This window comes from Prionailurus viverrinus, chromosome A2, assembly GCF_022837055.1.
Source record: "Prionailurus viverrinus isolate Anna chromosome A2, UM_Priviv_1.0, whole genome shotgun sequence".
Taxonomy (NCBI): domain Eukaryota; kingdom Metazoa; phylum Chordata; class Mammalia; order Carnivora; family Felidae; genus Prionailurus; species Prionailurus viverrinus.
In genome coordinates this window covers 155,838,721-155,866,245 of record NC_062562.1, presented here as the reverse complement: position 1 = coordinate 155,866,245, position 27,525 = coordinate 155,838,721, and the positions used below count along the sequence as shown (strand labels likewise).

Genomic DNA, 27,525 nt, shown 5'->3' with positions numbered 1-27,525 from the left:
ATTGATATGTTTGGATCTAGGTTTACCAGTTTAGTAATTTGTTTTATGTTAGTTTTCTCTGTTTTTAATTATTCTTTTTCCTCTCCTGCTTTCTTTTGGATTCTGTGTATATTTTTTAGTATTCTATTTTAAATTTCCTTAGTGTGGTAATCCTGTGTTTATATAGTTTTTCTTTAGTGATTACTCTGGAGATTATAATATACATACTAAAGTTTTCAGTGTCTGCTTAGAATAAATTTTGTATCCCCTTAGATGGATTATGGAAATGTTACCACTATATAGCTGTTTTTATCCTTCTGCCCCCCTTTTGTTACTGTCAACTTGCATGTTACCTTTGTTTTCATACAAAGCCCCATTAGGCAATGTTATCAATTTTCCTTTCAACTATTAAACATATTTAAAGAATGTAAGACGGGGTGCCTGGGTGACTCACTCGGTTAAGTGTCTGACTCTTGGTTTCGGTTCAGGTCATGATCTCACGGTTTTGTGGGTTCAAGCCCCACATCAGGCTCTGTGCTGACAGCACAAAGCCTGCTTGGGAGTCTCTCTGTCTCTCTGTCTCTCTCTCTCTCTCTCTCAAAATAAGTAAATAAACTTAAAAAAAAAAACAATGTAAGACTAGACGATTCGTGTATTTATATTTATATATATATATATATAATCCACATATATATGTATATATATATATTAATGTTTATTTATGAGAGAGAGCATGAGTGGGGGAGTGGCAGAGAGAGGGGGAGACAGAATCTGAAGCAGGCTCCAGCCTCTGAGCTGTCAGCGCAGAGTCCGACATGGGGCTCGAACCCATGAACTGTGCGATCATGACCTGAGCTGAAGTCAGACGCTTAACTGACTGAGCCACACAGGTGTCCCCATGTATTATATTTACCTAGACATTTGCCATTTCTGGTAGCAATTCTTATAGAGCAGGTCTGTTGACAACAAATACTCTTAGTTTTCATTTATCTGAAAATATCTTTGTTTTACTTAATCCTGAAAGATATTTTTACCAGATATAGAATTCTAGGTTGTCAGTTCTTTTCTTTCAGCCCTTGAAAATGTTATGCTACTTACTTCTGATGAGAAATCTGTAGTCATCTGAAATGTTGTTTTCTGTTGTTGTTTTTTAAAAATTTTTTGTTGATGTTTTATTTTATTTTTGAGAAAGACATAGAGACAGAGCATGAGCTGGGGAGGGGCAAAGTGAGAGGGAGACACAGAATCTGAAGCAGGCTCCAGGCTCTGAGTTGTCAGCACAGAGCACGATACAGGGCTTGAACTCACAAACCACAAGATTGTGACCTGAGCTGAAGTTAGAGGCTTAACCGACTGAGCCATCCAGGCGCCCCATGAAATGTTGTTTTCTTATAGTTTATGGGTAATTTTTATTTGTCTGCTTGCAAGATAATTTGTCTTGGTTTTCAACATTTAATGAAGTATATGTTTATTTCTGTGTATTTATCCATTTTGGGATTTACTATCATTTCAGAATCTTACACGTTTTGTCAAATTTGGGAAGATTTCAACCATTATTTCTTCAATTTTTTTTGTTTTTGTTTTTGCTTCACTTTCCTCTCCATTTGGAGTTCAGTGACACATCTGTTAGATCTTACTGTTGTCTCACAGAACTTTGAAGTTCTGTTTTTTTAATTTTCAATTCTTTTTTTCCCCTCTGCTGTTAAGATTGGATAATTTCTGTTGATCTATCTTCATGTTCACTGACTCTTCTATTTTCATTCTGGTGTGGAATCCAACCATGAGTTTTCAAATTTTCTGTTATTTAAATGTTCAGTTGTAAAGTTTCTGTTGATTCTTCTGTCTTCACTGTGTGGAGGCTCTCTAGTCTTATTTCTTTTAAGATTTTATTTTTAAGTAATCTCTATACCCAGTATGGGGCTCAGACTTACAACCTTGAGATCAAGAGTCTTTGCTGTACCAACTGAGCAGCAAGTGCCCCAAGAATATTTTTTGATCACTTGTTGAAGCATATTTATTACAGTTGTTAGATGACTTTGACATCTGGGTCATCTTGGGGTTAGTATCATTTGGTTGTCTTTTCCATGCAGGTTGGGGACTTTCCTGGTTCTTTGTGCAGAGTAATTTTGAATTGTTTCCTGATGTTTTTAATATTGTGTTAAGAGAATTAATCTAAGACATGAGACTTACAGGTTCATACTGAGGCATAGAAATGCTCTTTGCAGTTATCTCTCCTTTTTTTGTTTTGGCTGTGTTCAGGAAAGCAGAAACTTAGAGCAGGCCAGTTGAAAAATAGGCCAAAGTCTTTAGTTATCCAAGTCAGAAGGATGAGCTCACCAGAGACTCAGAAGTAAAGAGAGCTGCCTGTAAGGACTTACAGTGTTAAGATTATCTGGAACCTTAGAGCTGTGCATTCTCTTCAGGTAGGCCTTTTTAGTATTAAGAAAAGTTAAAGACTCTCAAAAATAAACTAAAATTAGTAACATTAATGAGACAGTATAGAATTGCTTTTTTCCTTAAGGATTTAACATACAATTTTGAAATGTAGTTTTGAATGGTATTTTTGAAATCTGTTTCTATTTTAAATTTTCTTAAAAGTTAATATAAAGATTTATATTCTCATGTTGTAGCTCACAGAAAAGGGCATATTGTTTTTTTAGTAGTATATGTGCTACTGAAGTGAGCACAGAGCATGTTATTTTTTGAATATCACAATAGATACTTTAGGTATGTAGAGGAAAGAATTATTAATTTTTTAATCAAAGAAAGTTATCTTAAAAGTTTATGTTGAATCACTATATTGTACACTTGAAACTAATATTACACTGTCTAACTGGAATTTAAATAACTGGAACTAACTAACTGGAATTGAAATAAAAACTTACAAGAAGAAAGTCTACAGTATGCAGAGATGGCTGGGAGAGTGGAAGAGTAAGAGGGCCCTAAGCTCACCTTGTGCCAGGGATACAACTAGATAACACATCAACATCAATAACCCAGAAAGTGACCTGAGGAGGAGTAGAACAATCTCCTCAACTGTAAGTAGAGAACAGGCCACATTGAAGAGGGTAGGAAGGGTGGAGATGCAATGGGGAGCTAAATGAACTTGGACCACCCACAGGGCCGGGGAGCTGACAGCTAAGGGAATGGAGAGAAGCAGAATATCAGTGAGCCTGCAGAGGGAGGACGAATGCCCATAATATTTGGTGCTGAAAACCAGGGGCTGAATTAATGAGTTCTTAAAACCAGCAGGACTTAAAGCCTGAAATGTTAATATCAGTAGGCTTGGCTCTCCGGGAGCCTAGAGGGTGATTGGAAGCTGAGTCCCTGCTCTTAAAGAGATAGCAAGACAAAGAGCCCACAGACTTACAGCATAGAAGCAGCAGTTCGAAAAACACCTAGGACGTACTGGGAGGGAAAGTACGCTACTCATCTTGGAGTGTGTCCCCAAGGGGCAAAGATCACTGAGGGACCTCTCTAGGGAGAGAGGAGCTGGTGGGCGCCATCTCCTTCCCCTCACCCCCAGCATAAACACACAGCCACCTGTGGGAACCAGCATTGCCTCCACATTCACTACTTAACATGCTTACACCAGGCTCCACCCCATGCTTTCAGTGGATCTGCCCTTTTCAGTCATGCTTATGTCAGTCCCCTTACCTCATTCCTGGCACTGCGGGTCCCTTCCCCCAGACCTTGCCAACACCATGTCTTCCATCCCACGTGTCTTGTGGGGCCTCGGTCTCGGCAGGTGGTGGTGGTGGGCCATGCAGAAGCCCCGGGTGCGCCTTGTTAAAATTGTGCCCCTACCTGCTTGGCATGCTTTGCATATCTGCCCTGGCCAGCCCCTGGTCCTGGTGGAGGCGGCAGCCACAGCAGGTCTCATTCCACACACACCAGTGCACACCTTGTTAACACTACTCACCACCTCAGCTGGGGCTCAGACACTGCTCGCAGCAGGCAAAGAGAACATCTGCCGACAACTGAAGAAAAAAGTGGCCAGCATAAAAGGGCCTGGGCAACACACATAGGACACCCCCTGAAGTGCCAGTTTCTGATGAACGGGCGACATTGTACTGCAGGGCACTAGAGGATCTCTTCTTCATAAGGCCATTACTTTCAAGAGCAGGAGACACAGCTGATTTTCTAACACACAGAGACAGACACAGAGAGTTAGATGAAGTGAGGAGACAGTAGACTGTGTCCCAGATGAAAGAATAGGGCAAAATCAAAACAAAAGAGCTAATAAACAAAACAGATATAAGTAATATGCCTAATAAAGAATTTGAAGTAATGATCATAAAGGTACTAGACTTGAGAAAAGAGTGGAGGACATCAGTAAGAACCTTAACAGAGATCAAAAAAGAACTAGGCAGAGATGAAGAACACAATGAAATAAAAAATACACCAGATGGAATAAATAACAAGCTAGAGGAAACAGAGGAGCAAATTAGCGACCAAAAAACAGAGTAATGGAAAGTAATCAAGCTGAGCAGGTGAGAGAAAAAAATATGCAAAATGCAGATAGACTTAAGGAACTGAGCTACTCCATCAAGTGTAATAACATTCACATTATAGGGATCGCAGAAGAAGAAGAAGGAGAGAGAGAAAAGGGTCAGAAAATTTACTTGAAGAAATAATGCTGAAAACTTATCTAATGTGGGAGCAAAAATGGATATCCAGATCCAGGGGGGCACAGAGGTTCCCCCAACAAAGTCATTCCAGGGATGTCCACACCAAGATGCATAGTAATTAAAATGACAAAAAACAGTGATAAAGAGAATTTTAAAAGCAGCAGGAGAAAAGACAGTTACATGTAAGAGAAACACCATAAGGGTATCCCTGGACTTTTCAGCAGAAACTCTGCAGGGCACAGGGGAGTAGCCTGATATATTCAAAGTGTTGAAAGGAAAAAAAATCTGAAGCCAAGAATACTGTACCCAGTAAGGCTTTCATTCAGAATAGGAGGAGAGAGAGTGTTTCGCAGACAACAAAAGCTAAAGTAGTCATGACGACTAAACCAGCCCTATAAGAAACAATAAAGGGGACTCTTTGAGTAGAAAGGAAAGACTATGAGTGAGAGTAAGAACACTAAGAATGCAAAAGCAGTAAAAATAAGTATATGTGTAAAAATAAAAAATCAGTCAAGGGATTCACAAAGTAAAAGGATGTAAAATAAGACACCATATACCTAAAAGGTGTGTGTGTGGTGGTGGAGGGCGAGGATGAAGAGTAAATTATGGATTCAAAGTTAGGCAAACGTCAATTTAATATAGACTGCTATATGCAGAAGGTGTTATATATAAACCGAATGGTGATCACAAATCAAAAACTAGTAATATATGTGCAAAAAGTAAAGAGAAAGGAATCTAAAGTTATCACTAAAGAAAGCCAGCAAACTGTGAAAGAGGGCAAGAGAAGAACAACAAAAACAACCACAAAACAAGTATAAAAATGGCAATAAGTACATATCTATCAATAATTACTTTGAATGTAAATGGACTAAAAGCTCCCACCAAAAGTCATAGGGTGATAGAATGAATAAAAAACAAGATCCTTCTATATGCTGCCTGCAAGAGACTCATTTCAGACCTAAAGACACATACAGATTGAAGGGATGGAGAAACATTTATCGTGCAAATGGGTGTCAAATGAAAACCAGGGTGGCAATATTTGTATTAGACAAAATAGACATTAAAACCAAGACTGTAACAAGAGACAAAGAAGGGGTACTGCATAATAATAAAGGGGATAATCCAACAAAAAGATAACAATTGTAAATGTTTACGTACCCAGCATGAGAGCGTCCAAATACAAAGAGCAGCTAGTAACAAACATGAAGGAAGTAATTGATAGTAATACAATAATAATAGAGGACGTTAACATCCTGAGTACATCAATGGGCAGATCATCCAAACAGAAAATCAGCCAGAAAACGGAAGCTTTGAATGACACACTGGACCAGATGGGTTTAACAAACATACTCAGAACATTCTATCCTTAAACAAAGGTATACTTAATCTTTTTGGGTGCACACAGAATATTCTCAGAATAGATCACATTTTGGCCACCAAACAAGTCCCAACAAATTCGAAAAGATTGAAGTTATACCACGCATCTTTTCTGACCACAACGCTATGAAACTAGAAATCAACCAGAAGGAAAAAAATTCTGTTACAATGCAAAAGAAATTAGGTGTCTTTTAGAATGAGTGAAAAACATGTTGCTTTTCAACTTCCAAATTTATATCTCCAACATAGACCTCTTAATTTAATTCCAGATAAAGATATGTAGCTCCTATTTCAGCTCTCTACTCTGTTTAAAGGCCTCTCAGGATATTTAAAATAGAAATTTTTTATTTCTTTATGCTGTGTCTCTCAGTCCCACCTCCAGTATTTCTTCTGCAGTCTTTTGGATTTGGGGCTCTTTCGTCTTCAATTGACTTAGGTTAAAAACTGTAGAGTCCAAGATGACTCCCCTCTATCATACCCTGCATTCATTTCATCAGCAAACCTATTGACTCTGTAGTATATCCAGGCTCTGATGAATCTTACCACCTTTGCCTGTGTCAGTGTGGTAAAAGGCAGCATCTTATTTCATTTGGCAGTCATTTCCCACTTGGTTCTTGGCATCAACTCTTGTTCCCACTATGGTTCATTTTCGGTATAGCAGCTATTAAAAAAATCTGAGTGAACATGTTACTTTAAAAAAAAAAAAATCATTATTGGGGCACCTGAGTGGCTCAGTCGGTTGAGCGTCCGACTTCAGCTCAGGTCATGATCTCACGATTCGTGGGTTCAAGCCCCGTGTCAGGCTCTGTGCTGACAGCTCGGAGCCTGGAGCCTGCTTCGGATTCTGTGTCTCCCTCTCTTTCTGCACCACCCCCGCTCACACTCTGTCTCTCTCAAAAATTAACATTAAAAAAAATTTTTTTTAATCATTATTAAGATAGAGTCCACATACCATACAAACTACCCATTTAAAGTGTGCAATTCATTGGCTTTTCCTAGGTTCAGAGTTGTGCAACAATCATCACCAAAATCAATTTTAGAATATCTTCATCACTCCAAGAAAGAAACCCCACACCCTGTAGCCATCAGCCCTCAGTCTCTTTATTCACTTAATTCTCCTCAGTCCCAGGCAACCAGTAATTTCTGTCTCTATAGATTTCACTAATTTGGACATTTCCTGTAAGTGGAATCATGCAATATGTGGTCCTTTGTGACAGTCTTCCTTCACGAAGTATGATTTCAAAGTTTATTCATGTTTTAGCATATATCAGTATTTCTTTTTATTGCCAAGTAACATTCCATTGAATATGGATATACCACATTTTATTTATTCATTAGCTGATGAATGGTTGGGATTGTTTCCCCTTCTTGGTTATTGTGCGTAATGCATCTATGAAGACTTATGTACAAGTTTTTGGATGTTCTGTTGTATGTTGTTGTGCTGTTCTTCTAACACAGTGTATTAATTATCTATGGTGTAACAAACCACCCCAAAGCTTAGTGCTTAAAACAACCATTGCGAGTCTGTGAACAGCCTATTCTGGACTGAGCTCGCCTTGGCTAGGCTTTCTTATTTTTCTGTAACCAAACTGGTGGTTCTAGGTAGGCTATCTGGTCTCGGATGGCCTTGAATGACACAACTTGGTTCTAGGAGGCTAGCCCAAACATGTGTTTTAGCAAGGCACAAGTATATTAGCAGTCAAGTTCAGTTGTGCAGGAAAGCAAGAAGAAGCTTGTGTTTGCATTTTAAGCTTCTCCTTGGGTCATATTTGCTAATATCCTGTTGCCTAAAGCAAGTCACTAGGAGAAGCCTAGGATTAGAATGGAAAGGGACTACAAATTAGAAAACAGAAGGTATGCCTACAGGGAAGCCATTAATTGGGGTCATGAATGCAGCCAGCCTGTTACCACCTCCTTTCTTCTTGTATCTTAATACCTTGTATTTGTTTTCCATCTGGTTTTCTTTTTATATACCTGCATGGTGAGTTTGCTCCTTCACTCCCTCAGGTCTCTGTTCATTTATCATCTCATCAGTGAGCCCTTCAACTCTGACTACTTTACAGAATTAATAGCCACCCCCCTCCTTCCTGCTTTACAGCTAGATTTTTCTTTATAACTTTGTTTTAAGAGATTATTTATCATTTTCTTGAGAGAGTACACGCGTGTGCGCCCAAGTCGGGGAGGGGCGGAGAGAGTGAGACAGAGGATCCAAAGTGGGCTCCACACCAATAGCAGCCAGCCTGACATGGGGCTCAGACTCACAGACTGTGAGATGATGACCCAAGCTGAAGTTGGATGCTCAACCAACTGAGCCACCCAAGTGCGCCTTCTTTATAACTTTTTATCTCCGTCTGACATATGTATTTTGTTTTATGCTTGACTTCCTCAGCTTCTGTGAGGTCAAGGATTTTGGTTAAATGCACTGTCAATGCCTAGAACCCTGGCACAGGACTCTCATTAAATAGTTGTTAAATGAAGGAACGAATCTACATTGATCCATTTTTTCTTAAATTCTGATTATCTCAAAGTTCTCACCTGTGTTACATTGTGGACTGTGTAAAGTGTCAGCTGCTCTTGGTTAGAATATGTGATGATTTTTTTTCTTCAGTAATAGTACCCCCCACCCCACCCCTACTCTCTGGGGGATACATTCCAAGACACCCAGTGCATGCCTGGAACTGTAGGTAGTACTGAACCCTAGATATACTGTTTTTTTTCCTGTGCATATATACCTGTGATAAAGTTTAGTTTATAGGTACAGGAAGAGATATAACAATATAATAATAAAAATTGTTCAATTATAACAACATACTGTAATAAAAATTTTGTAAATGTGTTTTTTCCTCCCCCCCCCCCCCGAATATCTTATTGTACTGTACTTATCCTTGTGCTGATGGGAGATGATAAAATGCCTACATGTGAGATGAAGTGGGGTGAATGATGATGTAGGCACCGTGATGTAACATTAGGCTACTATTGACTTTCCAACAATATATCAGAAGGAGGATTATCTAGGATTCCAGACTGTGGTTGACCACAGGTAACTGAAACTGTGGAAAGTGAAATGGTAGATCAGGGGAACTACTGTGCTTCTTACAGACACACAGACCATGTGGTGTATAAGAATCGTTCTGCCACTCATTAACTCTCTGACCTGGGCCAAGTTTATTTTTTCACCTGTTTCCTGTTCTATAAAGTAAGGATAATAATAGCTCCAAACTGCTTGAGCTGTTGGGAGAATTGAACAAGTTTAATATGTATAAAGTGTGAAAACAATGCCTGGTACAAAGTAAGCACTATAAAAGATTGGTACAATTACTGTCTAATATTTCTATCACCCACTTGTTATTAGAGTACATGGCACAGGGTAAATGGAATTAGAAGCTAGAGAGGTCTTATACTGATGGAGAAAATTGTTGAAAACTTGACTATACTTTTTTGGAAGAGGAAAAGCCCACAAAGCAAAGGAAATAGGTGATGTTTTTCCAGTGTGTATATAGGAACATTGTGTTCTGAAAACATTCACATACCATGAAGTGCTCTTTACAAAATATTCTTTATTTTAGAATTTACTAAAAATACCTAAAATTGGGGCACTTGGGTGGCTCAGTCAGTTGAGCATCCGACTCTTGGTTTTGCCTTCTGTCATGATCTCTCGGTTTTGTGGGTTTGAGCCCCATGTCGGGCTCTGTGCTGGAAGCATGGAGCCTGCTTAGGATTCTGTCTCTTCCTCTTTCTGTGTCCCTTCCCCACTCACACTGTCTCTGTCTCTCTTAAAATAAATACACTTTTTAAAATATAAATAAAAAAGAAAAATACCTAAATTAGTGAGCACATATTTTAACTCTCTTTTGAGAGTCATATAAGCATCATTCTCGATACATCAGAGAGAATGCCTTTGACTCACACTGGGTGCATTAGGGTTCAATTCTGTCCTGGAACTCCATTTGAAAAAGAAGGAAAAAAATACCTTGACTAGGGTGGCTCCTGCTTCATTGACTGGTAAACTACCTACTTCATACTAGTGTACTTAGTTAGGTGCTAGGAATAAAGCAGTGATCAGTGTGCTATAGATCTTAACTTCACTGAGTTTACAGCCCTAATAGGCCATTATACCCCAGTTATTTATTTCTGTTTCCCACACATCTTTTATTTTAGAGTCGTGGGACACGTGCTCTGGAATGGTGTGCCAGGGCTTTGGAGAACTGAGGGTGGCTTGTTTTTAAAGTTACATAGGGGCGCCTGGGTGGCTCAATCAGTTAAGCCTCCGACCTCGGTTCAGGTCATGATCTCGTGGTTCGTGGGTTCGAGCCCCCCTCTTGGGCTCTATGCTAACAGCTCAGAGCCTGGAGCCTGCTTCGGATTCTGTGTGTCCCTTTCTCTCTGCCCCTACCCTGCTCATGCTCTGTTCTGTCTCTCTCTCAAAAAAATAAATAATAAAACATTTTAAAAAATTAAAAAATAAAGTTACATAAACTTAGTGGATGATCTTATGGACAATTTAAAATAGTTCTTTTTTTTTTTTTTCAACGTTTATTTATTTTTTTTGGGACAGAGAGAGACAGAGTATGAACGGGGGAAGGGCAGAGAGAGAGGGAGACACAGAATCGGAAACAGGCTCCAGGCTCCGAGCCATCAGCCCAGAGCTTGACGCAGGACTCGAACTCACGGACCGTGAGATCGTGACCTGAGCTGAAGTCGGACGCTTAACCGACTGCGCCACCCAGGCGCCCCTAAAATAGTTCATTTTTGATGCTGTTTTGTTTTTCCAGGATCCGTGAAATGATAAGGTTTACCTGCTGTCAGCCAGAAAAAAGTCTTTTCTTCCTCTTACTTCCATTTTGGATAATTTTAAATTAATTTCCAAGTTTGACTCAAAAGTCAGGATATTTGTCACATATTGATTTCATGAACACCACTTCCCTATTTGTATATCGCACTCTCTCCTCGAACATCGCACTCTCTCCTCGAACGAAGTAATTGTGAAGCTATGATCAACAAACTCTTAAATCCTCAACCTCTTTTTTAACCTTAAAAAGATTCCAGACACCTGTCTGGCCCCTGATCATTGTGCTTCTTCAGCCTTCTCGAGAGAAACTCATTTCACAACCCGTGGACTCCAGGACCAAGGAATGACTGTAACAGTTACTAATTTCCTTGACTCTTGAGTCTCTCTCCCCTTTCATTTTGTGAGTCTCACAAAATAGCAACTGCACACCATCTCTCTTCCATCTCTGTCTTCAGCATTGGCTGCTGGCAGTGCTGCTCCTTCTGTCTTCCGGTGAAGACTGTCCACTCACTGCGAACTTCTCACACCTCCCGCTTTCATCTCTGGACTTCACCTCAAAGTCTTTATTGAGAAGTTAGATGCAGCTCTGATCTCACCACCGAATCTACAAACCTGTCTGCGTTGGTCTTGGTGTTCTCTACCTTCCTTTCACTCATTATCAGAGACCTTCCCTGGCGGTCTCATTCTCTTCTTGTGACTCAGGTTCCATCTTCTTTTTACTGTCTCTAGGGCTTCTTTCCTGCAGTTTGTGTCTCTCTTCCACATCCTCAATTTCTCCCTCTCTTTTGGATTTTCCTTTTAGCCTCCAAACATGCTGTTATCTCCCAGCCCTGCTGTATATACAAAATATATGCAAATATCATAACCAGATATATAGAAGACACATCCTTCTTAGTGTCTTCTGTCTGCTATTCTTTTCCCACTTTTTAACCAATGAATTTTCCTCTCTGAGTAGTTTTTCTCTTACCCTAGTGTCTGTTTCTTCTCAACCATTTTTGTGGACTCTGGTTTTTGTTTTGTCTTGTTTTGTTTTACTAGTCCTCTAAATGTTGGTGGGCCTTAAGGTTGAGTCTTTGCCTACACTCCCTTGGAGGTCGGCTCATTAGTATGCTGTGACACCTAAATGTATCCTGCCTTCTCTCTCCTCCTGAGTTTATAACCAGCTTCCCTCCTTGATCATGTAATTGAATGCTCTGGATTTCCATTATCTAGAGTTAAATCCTGACTCTGTTGTTTGCCAGTTCTGTGGCTTTGAGCGAAATACAACCTCTGTGCCACAGATATTCTCATCTAGAAAATGGGATGGTAATTGTCAGTAATAATAAAATATCAATCAGATTATGTCACACACACGCACACACCTGGTTTTGAAAGTTTGGATTCTCACTGCACTAAGAATAAAATCCAAACTACTTACCGTGGCTTCTTACTTAATGTTCCTGACCTCTTGTTTTCATGTTCTCCTCGGTTACCTTACTAAACTCACACTTAGTTATCTTTTAACTCTTTACTTGCAAACATAGCTTTTGGTGGGGTATGCTTGCTTGCTTGCTTGCTTGTTTGCTTGCTTTCTAGACCAGTTTATTAACATTCTTGTTTTGTGTTTGTTTTGTTGTATATAAAGATAGTGCCATTAAAAAAAAAATTATTTGATGTTTTTTTTTTTTACCTGGTGACTTATCTTTTTAAGTGCTAGGACCAGGGTTCTACTGTGTTTTTCCAGTTTTGTGGGAGATTTATAAAATTCTTAGAAGTGGAATTGCTAAGTCAAATGATAGGAAAGTTTTCAGACCTATGAGTCCTATTGAGGTGAGTTTTTGAGATTTCACATGTCCACAAAAGTTTTCATTTACCCTCGTATTTGATTGATATTCATGAATAAAGGACCAAGTTGATTATGGTAGAGAGCTTTGCAGTTATACAAATATAGACCTTTGTTCTCAATGGGAAGTCTGATTGTGGGTTCTCTTGAACTTTGTGTATTCATTGGTTGTTTTTTTCTAGGGCACAGGGATTGGAGGAGGCAGGTTTAGGGCCACCCTAATTATAAATGTAAGGGCAGCTTTTAGTATGGAGGGAGTTAACCAACTCACAACCTCCATTTCCTTCTTCATTCTCTCCTTCCTTCCTTTCCCAAGCATATAAAAAAGTACAGAGAATAATATCATTGATCATCCATGCACCTATAACCCTGTGTTGTTGAATCATGTCTTTTATCATATTTGCTTCAGATATTTTAAACAAAACATTACACAGATAAAGCACCTTCTAGCTCATCAAAGATAATCAGAGTGTATCCTTTGTATCTGTTCCCTGTTCTGTTCATCTTCAGAGGTACCCATTATCCTGAATTTAGTGTTCATCATACCATTCATGCTTCTAAACTTTTGACATGAGTGTATATCTATAAACAATATCAATGGAATGTTTTAAAGCTGTATATATCTTAGAACTTGGTTGTTTCATTCAATATTGTGTGTTGGAGACGTATCCTCAATGATAAATGTAGCTCTAGTTCTTCATTTTGACTTATATATAGTATTCCATTTTACAATTGTTTTTTTTTTTTTGTTTTTTTTTTTGCCCCTTTTCTCTTAGGGAGTATTTAGTTAGTTCTAGTATTTTGCTATTAAACCATTGCTGCAATGAATACTTCTTGTACATATGTTAATGTTGTAATAGCTGCATGTTAGTATAATGCCCACCATCAGCTTTGCTAGGTATTTTCAGTTTACTCTTATGCATCTGTATCATACCCACATGTAGAATAGAAAAGCACCTATTGCCGTACATAGTTAGACCTAAAGGTTTTGCCAGTCTCATGGGTGTGAAATGATTTCCCATTTTAATTTGCATTTCTTTGATTGCTAATGAGGTCATTTATGTTATCATGTATCTGTCGGATAGTCTGAATTCTCTTTAAATCTACTACTTGTTCATAAATCCTTTGCCCGTGTATCTTTTGGATTATTTGACATTTTCCAAAAGGATAGCCAGTTACCCCAGCATTATTTATTTATTTTTTTAATGTTTATTTTTGAGAGAGAGAGAGAGCGCGCATGCGCGCGCGAGCAATCAGGGGAGGGGCACAGAGAGCAAGAGACACAGAATCCAAAGCAGGCTACGAACTGACAGCAGAGAGCCCGATCCAAGGCTCAAACCCACGAACTGTGAGATCTGACCTGAGCTGAAGTCAGCTGCTTAACTGACTGAGCCACCCAGGCACCCTAGCATTATTTATTATATGGTCCATGATGTCCCCCACTAAATTATAATGCCAACACAAACTGTATCCATTCTCTTTGTTTATTGCTGTGCTGTCCTATTGCTTTATAAATCTTGCTCTCTAGTGATAACAGTCTTACTCTCATTATTTAAAATAGCTAAAAGACTGTATCATTTTATAGTACTTTTGTAAGAATTTTAGAATCAGTTTGCCAAATCCATGGGGAAAAAAAAAATCTCAGGATTTTGTTTATTGTACTACACTGAATTAATTTGGGGAAAATTTGAGATTATTACAATATTGAATCTTCACATAAAAGAGCATTTATGTTAGTCTTTGTCAAGTGAAGGGGTGGAACATGCACATACACACATGCATCACATGGCATAAATGTGAAGTAAGATTTAGTGGAAAACAGTAAGTACCAGAGCACACAGAATCCCCTGAGTTCTGTTATCTTCACATAGATATATACTTAGGGTAGACCTAACTAGAACTAATATACCAGAGAAGGGGCTCCTAAGTAATAATTGGAACTTTGAGGTTGATGGAATGGCCTTATTAGAACGGAGAGCCCTGTGGCTGTCATCAGCCTTTTCTTGCATTGAGCAAACTCAGACCTCCTAAGTCAGCTTGTTGATGGGCTACTAAAAGAGAGGAGGAAATAAACCTCCAGAGTCATTTGAGTTTCTCTTCTCAGTCTTCCTTTATGCCTTTGCATATTATTTTGTTCCCTTCACAAAGATCTTGCAAATCTTTTATTAGATTTATTCCTAGGGGCGCCTGGCTGGCTCAGTAAGTAGAGCATGCGACTCTTGATCTCAGGGTTGTGAGTTCGAGCTCCATGTTGAGTGTAGAGATTACTTAAAAATAAATTTAAAATCTTAGGGGCGCCTGGGTGGCGCAGTCGGTTAAGCGTCCGACTTCAGCCAGGTCACGATCTCGTGGTCCGTGAGTTCGAGCCCCGCGTCGGGCTCTGGGCTGATGGCTCAGAGCCTGGAGCCTGTTTCCGATTCTGTGTCTCCCTCTCTCTCTGCCCCTCCCCCGTTCATGCTCTGTCTCTCTCTGTCCCAAAAATAAATAAACGTTGAAAAAAAAAATTAAAAAAAAAATAAATTTAAAATCTTAAAGATCTTTTTCTAGATTCTTTATAGTTTTTGTTGCTATTATGAAGGGCATCTTTTTAAAATTGGCTCTGGCTGATGCACTGGATTACTATTCTATCCACCCATCTTGCATTATTTATTTATGTCTGTTTTTATATTTTCATACTCTTAAAAAATTTTTGTTTTAATGTTGTATTTATTTTTTGAGAGAGTGGGAATGTGGGGGGTGGGCACAAGAGAGGAGGATAGAGGATCTGAAGCGGGCACCTTGCTTACAGGCTGACTGCTGCAAGCCAGATGCAGGCCTCAAACTCACAAACTGTAAGATCACGACCTGAGCTGCAGTCAGATGCTCAACCGACTGAACCACCCAGGCACCCCTCCATGCTATAACCCTTCCATACTATAACCTCCTGTATATAATATCAGTGGTAACAGGCACCCTTGTCTTATGCCTGACCTTTCACTGTGATATTTTGCTGCAGGTTTCTGTAGATATACTTTTATTAAGTTAAAAGATCACTATTTCTAATATTCCAAGATTTTTAAAATAAGTAAATGTTGAATTTTTCAAAATACACTCGAATTTTGTTATTGATTTTTAAATTAATTGCATCATGATAAAGAAATAGGGTTTGTATCACAACAGTTTTCTGTGTTTATGAAACATGTTTTGTGGCCTAGAATGTGACTGGTACATAGAGGAAAAAAGGAACAATAACAAAACTTGATCAGTTCCGTAGAAGTCAGAAAATCAAGAAAAAAGCAGTGTAAGTAGAAAGCACACAATAAGACTAGAAATAAATCAGGTACAAAAATGTAAATGAACTAAATTCTCTGATTAAAACAGATAAATATGTTTAAAACAAAACATGCTAGCAAAAGAAAAAAAAACTTTGCATAGTTCATTTATAGGCAACACAAAGATGAGAAAAGACATATCAGGCAAATGCTGGTGTAGGTAGGTTTGTATCATAAAATAGACTTTAAGAGAAAAAGCATTGTTGGGGAGAATTAAAGGAAAAAGATAAAAAGTTTGGAGAAAAACTCAATCCTACATAGAAGTTGAAGTAACAGTACAACAAACGTTTGCATTGGTATCACTTACACCACATAGCTTCAACAATTGTTAACATTTTGCTAGATTTATAGGTCCTGAAAAATTATTTCACTTGTCTAAAATTATATCTAGGGAGATTAACAATTCCATAATCATATGTGTAGTACATGTTTAAATTTCCACAGTTATCCTAAGAATGTCTTTTATAGCTGTTCTCCATCCTTAAACTAAGATCTTCTTTGTGTGCATGTGTTGAATTAGTTGTTGTCTTTTAATAGTTCTTGTCTTAGAGTCTTGAACAGACCACCCACCATTTTGTTTCCCATGACATGATTTATTAAAGAGACTAGGATACTTGTCCTGGAATGTCCCACATTTTGGATTGTCATGGCTTTGACTTTTAAAGAGAAAGATAAATGTCTTATAGAATGTCCCATATTCTGTATATGTCTGATTATTTCATTATTTTTTTTTACCTTGTATATTTCTTCTCAACTTGAAGCTAAGTGTAAAAGTTTGATTAGAGGGTGCCCAGGTGGCTCAGTCAGTTAAGTGCCCGACTTTTGACTCAGGTCATGATTTCATGGTTCATGGGTTCAAACCCCACATTGGGCTCTGGGCTGACAGCTCAGAGTCCGGAGCCGACTGCAGATTCTGTGTCTTGCTCTCTCTCTGTGCCCTCCTCCAATTGTCCTCTGGTGTCTCTTTCTCCACCACCACCACCACCACCCCACCCCCCCACACAAATGAATAAACTTTAAAAAATTAAAAAAATGATTAGATTCTGTATTAATGTTTTGCAGGTAAACCTCATGGGTGATAGATAATGTGTCATTTATGTTGTATCACATTAAGAGGTACTTGTCCGGTTGTCCCTCTATTAATGATTCTAAGCTACATATCCTTATAAAGATGTGTGTTTTTCCCTGTGTCTTTAATCTGTGTGGAAATGCTTGGACACTATAGGAGTATTCTGTTCTTCATCAGCTTTTCACCTAACAGCTTCAGCCTCCTGTGATCCTTTCTTGAACCAGTGATTTTATATTAGCTGGCATTCTTTTAGAAAGAGCTTCCCACATCAAATAGGAATAACTAGAATTTTTTCCAAGAAGGTAGAATATAAAATACATAATTCTTTTCCACTAATGTTTAATTTTCTAAAGATGTAACAGTCACCTACAGTGGTGGCAAGTGTCTCCCAACAAACTTCTTACTTTTATGGACTAGTGAGTTTTTATTTATTTATCTTTTATGTATGCCACCTGTTGTAATTAATTATAGTTTTTACTCTTTTTGCTGAAAATCTCCCAAATTTGGCTAGTAGAAGTCCCTTCAAGCTGGCTCCTGTGTTGTTTTGACATCTGTCTGGCACATGAAGATGTTCCAGGATCCCTCTTGAATAATAAGTGGGTCTTAGAATGCTTTACTGCTGCCCATTTGCCCCCAGCAACTGTTGTCACTGTTTTTGTTGTTATTTTGTATAGTCCGCTTATTTAGATTTACCCTTGTGTTTATTAGTTTCCAGGTTCCCCATTTGTATTAGTTTCCTGTGGCTGCTGTATCAAATTACCACAAACCTGGTGTTTTACCGCAAATGTATTCCCTTAATAATTCTGAAGGTCTGAGGTCCAAAATGGGGTTCACAGTAGGGCAATCGAGGTGTCAGAAAGACTGTTCTCCCTCTAGAACACATTGCCTTGCCTTTCCCAGCTTGCAGAACTGCATTCCTTGGATTCCTTGATTCATGGTCCCTTCTTTCAGCTACCCAGGCCAGCAGTGTAGCATCTTCAGATCTCTCTGGTAGGTCTTCACTTACCTAATCCTCTGTGATAAAATGTCCCCATTTTATAAGGATGCTTGGAATAACATTTTGGGCCCATCCAAGATAATCTCCTTAATTCAAAATACTTAATTACATCTGCAAAATTCTTTTTGTCATATAAGGTAACATAGGTTCTGGGGTTTACAGTGTAGATATTTTGGGGGCTGTTAATCAGCCTGCCATGCTGCTCTGTCTTTTACATTATTCTGGGTTCTGTTTCCTTTTAGGTTGTTAGCTATTTTCTTTTGTTTCTTGAAGTCATTTCATTATCCTCTGGCTTCTTATACTGTTGTTAAGAAATATGCTGTCAGTGTAATTTATTTTTCTTTTCTCTCTGGTTGACTTTAAGAACTTTTATGAACTTGTACTTCGACCTATATAGTTGTGGATTTAGTTTTATCTGTCATGGACAGGACACAGGACTCATTGTGCTACTCTTGAGATTTTTTTTTTTTTTTTAATTTTTTTTTCAACGTTTATTTATTTTTGGGACAGAGAGAGACAGAGCATGAACGGGGGAGGGGCAGAGAGGGAGGGAGACACAGAATCGGAAACAGGCTCCAGGCTCTGAGCCATCAGCCCAGAGCCTGACGCGGGGCTCGAACTCACGGACCGCGAGATCGTGACCTGGCTGAAGTCGGACGCTTAACCGACTGCGCCACCCAGGCGCCCCGAGAATTTTTTATTTTCAATTGTTTTAGAAAATTACACCCATCTTCTGTTCAAATATGTCTCCTATTGTCTGTTTACCTTCTGAATTTACTAATTCCATTCTTTGCCTTTCCTGTTTTCCATTCATTTTTCTCTGCCTTTTGGCCAGTTTTCTCTGAATCCTCTTCTAGTTCTTTAATTCTTTCTTTAGCTCTAATCTGTTTACTTCAGCTGAGGTTTTATTTTAATGACTGTGATTTATCATTTTCTCATGCTCCCCTTTTATATGTGTTGTCTTTAAGCTTGGAGATATTCTAGAATTATCTCAATAGAAACTTTGATATTTTGGTCGGCAATTTATAAACTTTGATTTCTTTCTCAAGCTGATTGTATTTGTTTTTTATTTTAGAGGAGTTTTTCAGAATCTTTTCCACTGACTGATTGTCTAGCCTTCATGCTTCCACTGCCATGATTCTTTTAGCAATTCTTCTGAAATTTTAGGACCATGTCTCTCTTTTTGAATTATTTATTTTAAATAAATTTGTTTAAATAAATTTGTTTTACCTTTGGTAATAGTTATTTGTTGTTTGGGCATCTGTTAGACTAGCGTGTAATTTTCTCCTTTGACCTGTTAAGTATTATTTTACTGGATTCCTGATGAATGACTAACATTAATTTGAGGGAAAGAACAAGAGTGAGAGAGGGAGAGGGAACCGAAAGGGAGAGGGAAAATGGAATTTAAGAGGTTTTCTATCTCACAGCTTGGATTATTTGTGTGTGTCTGTGTGTTTTGTTTTTTTTCATTTTGTATTCTCTTTGTCAAGTTTGGATATCTGGATTTTGCTAATTTTATGAAATGAACTTGGAAGATTTTCCTTTTTTATATGCTTTCACATATTAATAACTTACTGTATTTTCTTTAAAGGTGTGATAGAAGCCAATCCTATAATAATCCGGACCTGATGCCTTTTTATTGGGAGGAAGGGAGGCAGTGGCTGTAGTTTTCTGTGCCATTACTGCCCTGCAGTTCTTCCATAGCAGTTGGTCTGAATTTATATTTTATTAATTTATATTTTAACATAGGCGTCTTCTGAGGTGGGCGTTAAAAAAATTCATTTTTGTGGGGGAGGGAATTTTGCCATCTGTAAAGTCACTAGAAATGATCGATTGTTTACTAAGATTGCCTGATTTTAATTGCTGTGGTCCACTGAAGAGATCAAAACAGGACAGGAAATCTAGTACCTTTCTTGAATTTTTTTGCTTCTGTTTGTAATTCTTTCATTTCCCTTTCAGGATTGTTGAAACAGATTTTCTTCATTTTTTCCAAGAAGGCATTTTAAGGTCAAAACTATATATCTTCTCTTAGTTTTACAATATCTTATTCTATTTTTTAATATATTTATATTTAATAATTATCATCAAAGTTCTTTCTCTTACTCTTCTGGGAAATGTGAGCAAATTTTTTCTACCAGACTCATCTTCCCTAATTTCAGTGATGGCTCATAGTGATTTTTCTTCATTCTTTGGATATAAAATTACTTTTGTTTCGGGAATTAAGAAATCTTATTCCAGAACATTCATGGTCTGGCCCTGCCCTACCTAACCAAACCTGTCATTTTCTGCTCCCCAGTACAAAAATTTTATTCTAATCAGTTTTACTCAGCTCAGTTCCGTAATTTCCCTCATGTTCATTTTCCTTTTCTAGTCTAATTTTTTCCTTTCTCTCTCTCATTCCTTGGGGGGTGGTTCTTTACCCTAACTGTACATGAGTTTTATCTATGGAGCTTTAAAAAAAACAAAACAAAACAACAACAACAAAAAAGGCTTTGGATAATAACATCTTCATTTATTTACTGAAGTGGAAAGAATCCCCGAACTAGGCCTAATTTTTCCTCTCTTCCCCTAAAGACAGCCTGAATCTTAGTTTCAGCGCTGATTGAATACCTGTTATGACTAAGACACCAAGATAAGTGATGGGGAAACGAAAGATAAATAAAACATGTTTCTGATCTCAGAGCAGCTAATAGACATGAAAAACATAATCAATTTTAGGATATCAAATTCTGACTATAAAGCACTTCTGCCTGAGTGGTCAATGAAGTCAACATAGAGGGAGGTTATCATTTTCTGAGATGAAGAGACTATAGGAAAAAGAAGTTTTGGGGGGGATTGTGGGCTAGACCAGAAGTTAAATCTTTGAACATGTTAAGTTTGCAATGTCTATTAGTTATTTTAGTGGAGATGTTCAGTAGGCAGTTGGACAAAAAGTCTGGAGTTGAGAGGACAGAGCTGGATTTTAAAATTTGGGCTTCATCAGTCCATATTTGGCATATAAAGCCACAAGATTGGATAAGATCACCTGGAGAATAAGTATAGCTAGAGAAAAAAGACATCCAATGCTTTTTGGGGGATATGAAAAATTAGCCAAGGAGTCGTAAAGGGAAATAATACGATATCTGACAATAGAAAGAAAAGGAAACTTCTGTCATTGCTTCTCAAATTCTGAGATTTTGCATGTATAACATGCTTCTGGAAGATTATGCTGCTGCTAGTCTATGGACCACTTTTGAGTAGCAGGACTTTGTATGACAAATGAGGCATAATGTGAAAAACATGAAAAAACCACAACATTTGGAGGAGAATAAGGTTAATATATAAAATATCTAGAACATAGGACATCTATAAATCAACAAGAAAAAAATAGAATGAAAGAAAGAATATGGATAGGGAATTTTCCAAAAAGAAATGTAAATGTCCAATAAACATGAAAAATGGTTTTCTGGGAAATACAGATTGAAACAACAAGATCACCTTTCCCCCTTCAGATTGGCAAACGTTTCAAAGTTTGATAAGACCCAGTGTTGGTGGGATTATAGGGAAAAGCATGGACTCATACCCTCCAGTAGGAATATGACTTGGGACTTTTTTTCTATTGGAAAACCATTTGACACATTTATTAAATTTTTAAATGCACATAACATTCAATTCAGGAATTCTATGCATTGATATCTAAAAGGGAAACTTAAACCTGTGCCCAGAAAGGCAGTTCAGAACTATTCATTGAAGCATTGTTTGAAGTTGAGAAAAATGGAATAATCTGAATATCCTCTAGGAAGAGAATTATTAAATAAACCAAGGGTCCTGAAGCCCCCTCCTTGTTCATCTATCTATACCCCCTTGTACATTTTTTAATTACCTCACATTTTTAAATTATAACTTTCGGTAGTTTAAAAGGTCTTAATCTCTAGTGTGTATTATATTTATGCTGTTCATTTTTGGTCACACCTTAGAATTCCAGGTTTAGATCATGCAGTTTATGGAGTATCTAGTGTACAGTGTAATTTGCAAGCACATTCTCTAACCACTCAGATAAATTGGACTCATTCTTCATCAAGGAAAAAATGACTTTTTAAAAAATAAACACATAATATATGCCTGTACTATAACCACCCAACTTGTGAATTCTAGGCTGGCCAGCTGGATAAATGAATGAGGCTTGGAACCCTGCCAAGAATTTATTTCACTGATAAAATAAGGTCTTGGTTTTAACCCCTACCCCTTTTCTCTCAAGGGGTTTTTCCCTCGTGTTGACTCCGTACTTTAAAATTTATACATCTCAGAACAGTGCACATTAGTAGGATCTGAGATGGAGAAGAATTTTGCCTTTCTTGTATAGAACGGAGAATTACAATGTGGTGATTTTAAAGGGAGAGGAGGAAAGGAGACTAGTTCTCAAGCAGTTCAATTAGGAGTACACGAAAACATCAAGGAGCTGAAAATTGTCCTAAAATTATCTGTGACCATCCACTGTTAGGTTGCTCTTGAAGTTTGAAGACCATTGACGATAAGCAGTGTCATAACAATATTATGAAATAAATGTCTCTATCCTTAACACCACCATTTAAAAACAGTAAAATACGTATGTATTGATATGGAAACAACTTTGAGGAATGTTGTTCAGGGATAAAAACAAGTATTAAAAATGTTTTTTAAATATAATATTTATATGTATTTGTATACTTTGTATATGTATTATTATATTTACTTTAATAAAAAGGAGATGTGGAAAGGATGTATAACAAATTGTAAACGGCAGTTGAGTTTTGGGCAAAGGGTCCAGGAATGTGGGGAAGTGTGAAAAGAGACTTTCGTCATTCTTTTTTATTTTAATTTTTTTTAATGTTTATTTAGTTTTGAGACAATTTTTGAGAGACAGAGTGTGAGCAGGGGAAGGGCAGAGAGACAGGGAGACACAGAATCTGAAGCAGGGTCCAGGCTCTGAGCGGTCAGCCCAGAGCCCAACACGGGGCTCGAACTCACAAACCGTGAGATCATGATCTGAGCAGAAGTCGGACGCTTAACCTACTGAGCCACTCAGGCGCCCCTGTCATTTATTCTGAATACTCATGTATTATTTGAATCTTTCACAGTTGAGAATATTTGTACTACTAGTGTAGAAAAGAGTTTTTAGGTGTTTAATAAAAGATGGGAAAAATTGCTATGCTAAATGGTCTCACAGGTCTCAGCTCTAAATTTCAAATTTTAAAATATCTCTAATTCATATCCTAAATGATTCTTATTTACATTCTTTTAAATTATTTTTCAGGTGTGGAATATCAAACAAATGATTAAGTTGACACAGGAACATATAGAGGCCCTATTGGACAAATTTGGTGGGGAGCATAATCCACCATCAATATATCTAGAGGTAAGCTTTTGAGTATCATATCTGTAGTGATTTTTGATTTTTGATTTTTGTTATTTTAGAGACAGCGAGAGAACACAAGTGGGGGAAAGGGACAGAGGGGGAGAAAGGAGAGAGAGAGAATCTTAAGCAGGCTTCACACTTAGCACGGAGCCCCGTGCAGGTCTCGATCCCATGACCCTGGGATCATGACCCTAGCTGAAACCGAGAATTGGATGCTCAACCGACTGAGCCACCAGGTGCACCTGTAGTGATTTGGAAAATAAAAACATGAACTTACAAAAAGCATTTGTACTAGTAATAATGTTTACCCTAGGGGATAAGATGAGAAATAGATATGGGAAGGTGGATTACCTTCGTCTTTATTATATTATACTTCTTAATCTTACTTCATTTGTTACAATAACATAGAGTATTTTGTAGTTTGGAAAAGGAGAAGCCATGTATAAACCTCAAAATATTACTCTGTTAAAAAACTTATTTAAAAAAGAGAAAGAGAAAACATTCAGCTGTGGAGGTTAGGAAACTAGTTACTGTGTTAGAAAGTGGGGTCAAATTTTGTGAAGTATGTTTTTTCCTTGTGAAATATCTTTTTTCCAGCAAATCCCCCCAAATTGGTGTTTGCTTTCTTTTTTTTTTGTTTGTTTTTTTTTTCAACATTTTTTATTTATTTTTGGGACAGAGAGAGACAGAGCATGAACAGGGGAGGGGCAGAGAGAGAGGGAGACACAGAATCGGAAACAGGCTCCAGGCTCCGGGCCATCAGCCCAGAGCCTGACGCGGGGCTCGAACTCCCGGACCGCGAGATCGTGACCTGGCTGAAGTCGGACGCTTAACCGACTGAGCCACCCAGGCGCCCCAGGTGTTTGCTTTCTTAATAGGTAAAATTTATAATATTTAAATAGCTCAGAATTGCTTAGCTTTAGTGTTTGAGGCTTTTGTATCAAGACTTGAGCATCATAAATTTATAGTCATTGTTCTTAATCCTGTGGGGTAGTAGTTTCTGTTGTAATCACAGATAACCTTTCTTGATATTGGTTTCCTGATGTAAGTCACTCGGGTTCCATGACGAGCAACCTGTTAGGGGATCCAGGCAGTCAGGCTTCACGGTCCACACTGCTTCCCGCTGCACTACACTGCCTGTCGCTGTAAAAGCTGGTCCAGCTGTAATCACTAATCATATAGAAATATAACCATAAATTACAAATGATCATTTGCCTTCAAACGTCTTACATTTTTAGGCATGGATTGGTAGACTCCTAAACTAAATTTCTAGTTTAGTAATCTGGTTGCACTTAAAGGACGTGTTAAATCTTTCAAGTATTTTCATGAGAAAGTAAGTTTGCATTTCTAAAATAAATTTGGAAGTTTGGAAATAACCACTGATAAACTGTTGGCTTCTTCATATGGCTTCCCTCAGAGCACACTGCCAGATACCAGTAGTAGGACCACAGTTCATACCTCTGAATACTAGTTAGTATACTTTCCAATATCCCATGCTGTTTTACTTTTCTGTCTGAGGAGGACGAGTGCAGGAGTCATAGGAGGCAAAGAGTCCTGGTGAAAATGGTGATTCTTTATTAATTAGAATTAGACAGTTTAACCAACAGTTTTTGCCAACCATTTCTGTGTCTTGTGAGACTCTCCCCCACCCTTAGTCGTAATACATTTGCATCAATAACCGTTTTTGACTATAGCGGGGATTCAGTGCCCCCTCCACACACTCACATTCTTCACGCTCTTCACTGTTCATATTACATCTAACTAGGACAATATAAAGCAGACCATACCTCATAGATTGTATCATTAGCATGTAGATTCTTTTTTTAAAAATTTTTTTTAATGTTTATTAATTTTTGAGAGAGAGAGAGAAAGAGAGACAGTGTGAGCAGAGGAGAGGCAGAGAGAGAGAGAGAGAGAGGGAGACACAGAGTGTGAAACAGGCTCCGGGTTCTGAGCTGTCCGCACAGAGCCCGACGTGGGGCTCAAATTCACGAACCACGAGATCATGACCTGAGCTGAAGTCTGACACTTAACCAGCTAATCCACCCAGGCACCCCATGGAGGTAGATTCGTATTCTCAGGGACACATTACAGAATTTCTCTGTAGAAGGCGATACAATATAGTGATTAAGATGAACTTTGAAGTCACATAGGCCCTAAGTTTGAATCTTAGCTGTGACTTAGCTTCTGCAAATAGGTTACCTAATCTCATTATACCTGACCTTATTGGTAAAATGAGAATACTGTCACACATGTAGTAATTTAAGGTTTAAGTTTATAATTAGGAAATAGCATCATTCTTCACACATATTTTTGATTCATTCATTCAGCACATATTTATTAAGTGCCTGTTTATACATTTATGCTTTTCTAGGCTCTGGGGATATAGCACAAAAAAAAAAAAAAAAAAAAAAACCACCACACAACTGTGCCTTTAAGCAGCTTATAGTTTTATCAGAGGAGGGAATTACAGGCAATAAACAATAAACCTACATAAACATTGGATAAACTATGAAGAGGAGCCTACCTGGAGATGACAGTATTCTTCCCTGGGGAAAGTTGATGAGGGTCAGTGGGAAGACCTTTGGGTACTGATATTTGAAGGCTCTTCAGTGAAAAACCAAGTTTGTTGGTTAGCCACTGAGACCCATCATTCTGCTTTCTGTCCCTACGTATTTGACTACTCTAGGAACCTCAAACAAATGGAATTGTACAATATTTGGCCTTTTGTGACAGCTCATATCATTTAGCATAATGTCTTCAAGGTCCATCATGGGTCAAAATTTCCTTGCTAATTAAGGCTGAATAATGTTTCCACATTTTGTTTATCCATTCATCTATCAGTGGATACCATTGATGGTTGGTCATTTCTATCTTTTCATTACCACGAATAATGCTGATTTTACTCCTTCTGACTGTATACCAGAAGTGGAATTACTGAATTATGTGGTAATTCTGCATTTAATTTTTTTTAATTAACTAATGACTCTTTAATTTACATCCAAGTTAGCACATAGTGCAACAATGATTTCAAGAGTAGATTCCTTAATGCCCCTTACCCATTTAGCCCATTCCCCCTCCCACAACCCCTCCAACAACCCTCTGTTTGTTCTTTTATGTTTAAGAGTCTCTTATGTTTTGTCCCCCTCCCTGTTTTTATATTATTTTTGCTTTCCTTCCCTTATGTTCATCTGTTTTGTATCTTAAAGTCCTCATATGAGTGAAGTCATGTGGTATTTGTCTTTCTCTAACTGATGTTGCCTAGCATAATCCCTTCTTTTTTTTTTAATTAATTAATTTATTTATTTATAAAAGTTTTTTAATTTTTTCTAAATATTTTTTTCTTTTTTTTCAATATAGAAATTTATTGTCAAATTGGTTTCCATACAACACCCAGTGCTCATCCCAAAAGGTGCCCTCCTCAATACCCATCACCCACCCTCCCCTCCCTCCCACCCCCCATCAACCCTCAGTTTGTTCTCAGTTTTTCAGAGTCTCTTATGCTTTGGCTCTCTCCCACTCTAACCTCTTTTTTTTTTTCCCTTCCCCTCCCCAATGGGTTTCTGTTAAGTTTCTCAGGATCCACTAGCATAATCCCTTCTAGTTCCACCCACGTAGTTGCAGATGGCAAGATTTCATTCTTTTTGATCCCCAAGTAATACTCCATTGTGTGTGTGTGTATGTACACATATATATGTACACATATACACATACACACACCCATATACATACATATATATACATACATATATGTGTGTGTGTGTATGTATGTATATATATGTGTGTGTGTATGTATATATATATATATATATATATATATATATATATATATACATACACACACATACACACACACACACCACATCTTCTTTACCCATTCATCTGTTGGTGGGCTTTTGGGCTCTTTCCATACTTTGGCTATTGTCGATAGCGCTGCTAGAAACATTGGGGGGCATGTGCCCCTCGAAACAGCACACCTGTATCCCTTGGATAAATACCTACTCGTGCAATTGCTAGGTCGTAGGGTAGTTCTATTTTTAATATTTTGAGGAGCCTCCATACTGTTTTCCAGAGTGGCTGCACCAGTTTACATTTCCACCAGCAGTGCAAAAGAGATCCTCTTTCTCCGCATCCTTGCCAGCATCTGTTGGCTGAGTTGTTAATTTTAGCCATTCT

At 38.0% G+C, this 27,525-nt stretch overlaps 1 protein-coding gene across 4 annotated transcripts in view; it reads left to right on the top strand.

Moving 5' to 3' along the window:
• Window positions 1–27,525, top strand: part of BRAF (B-Raf proto-oncogene, serine/threonine kinase) — a 167,270-nt gene that overhangs the window by 53,285 nt on the left and 86,460 nt on the right. For all 4 annotated transcript variants that reach the window (XM_047835502.1, XM_047835481.1, XM_047835511.1 and 1 more), the window contains exon 2: window positions 23,248–23,349. In XM_047835502.1, coding sequence (XP_047691458.1) covers window positions 23,248–23,349 — 102 coding nt within the window. The remainder of the gene's footprint in view (window positions 1–23,247; window positions 23,350–27,525) is intronic.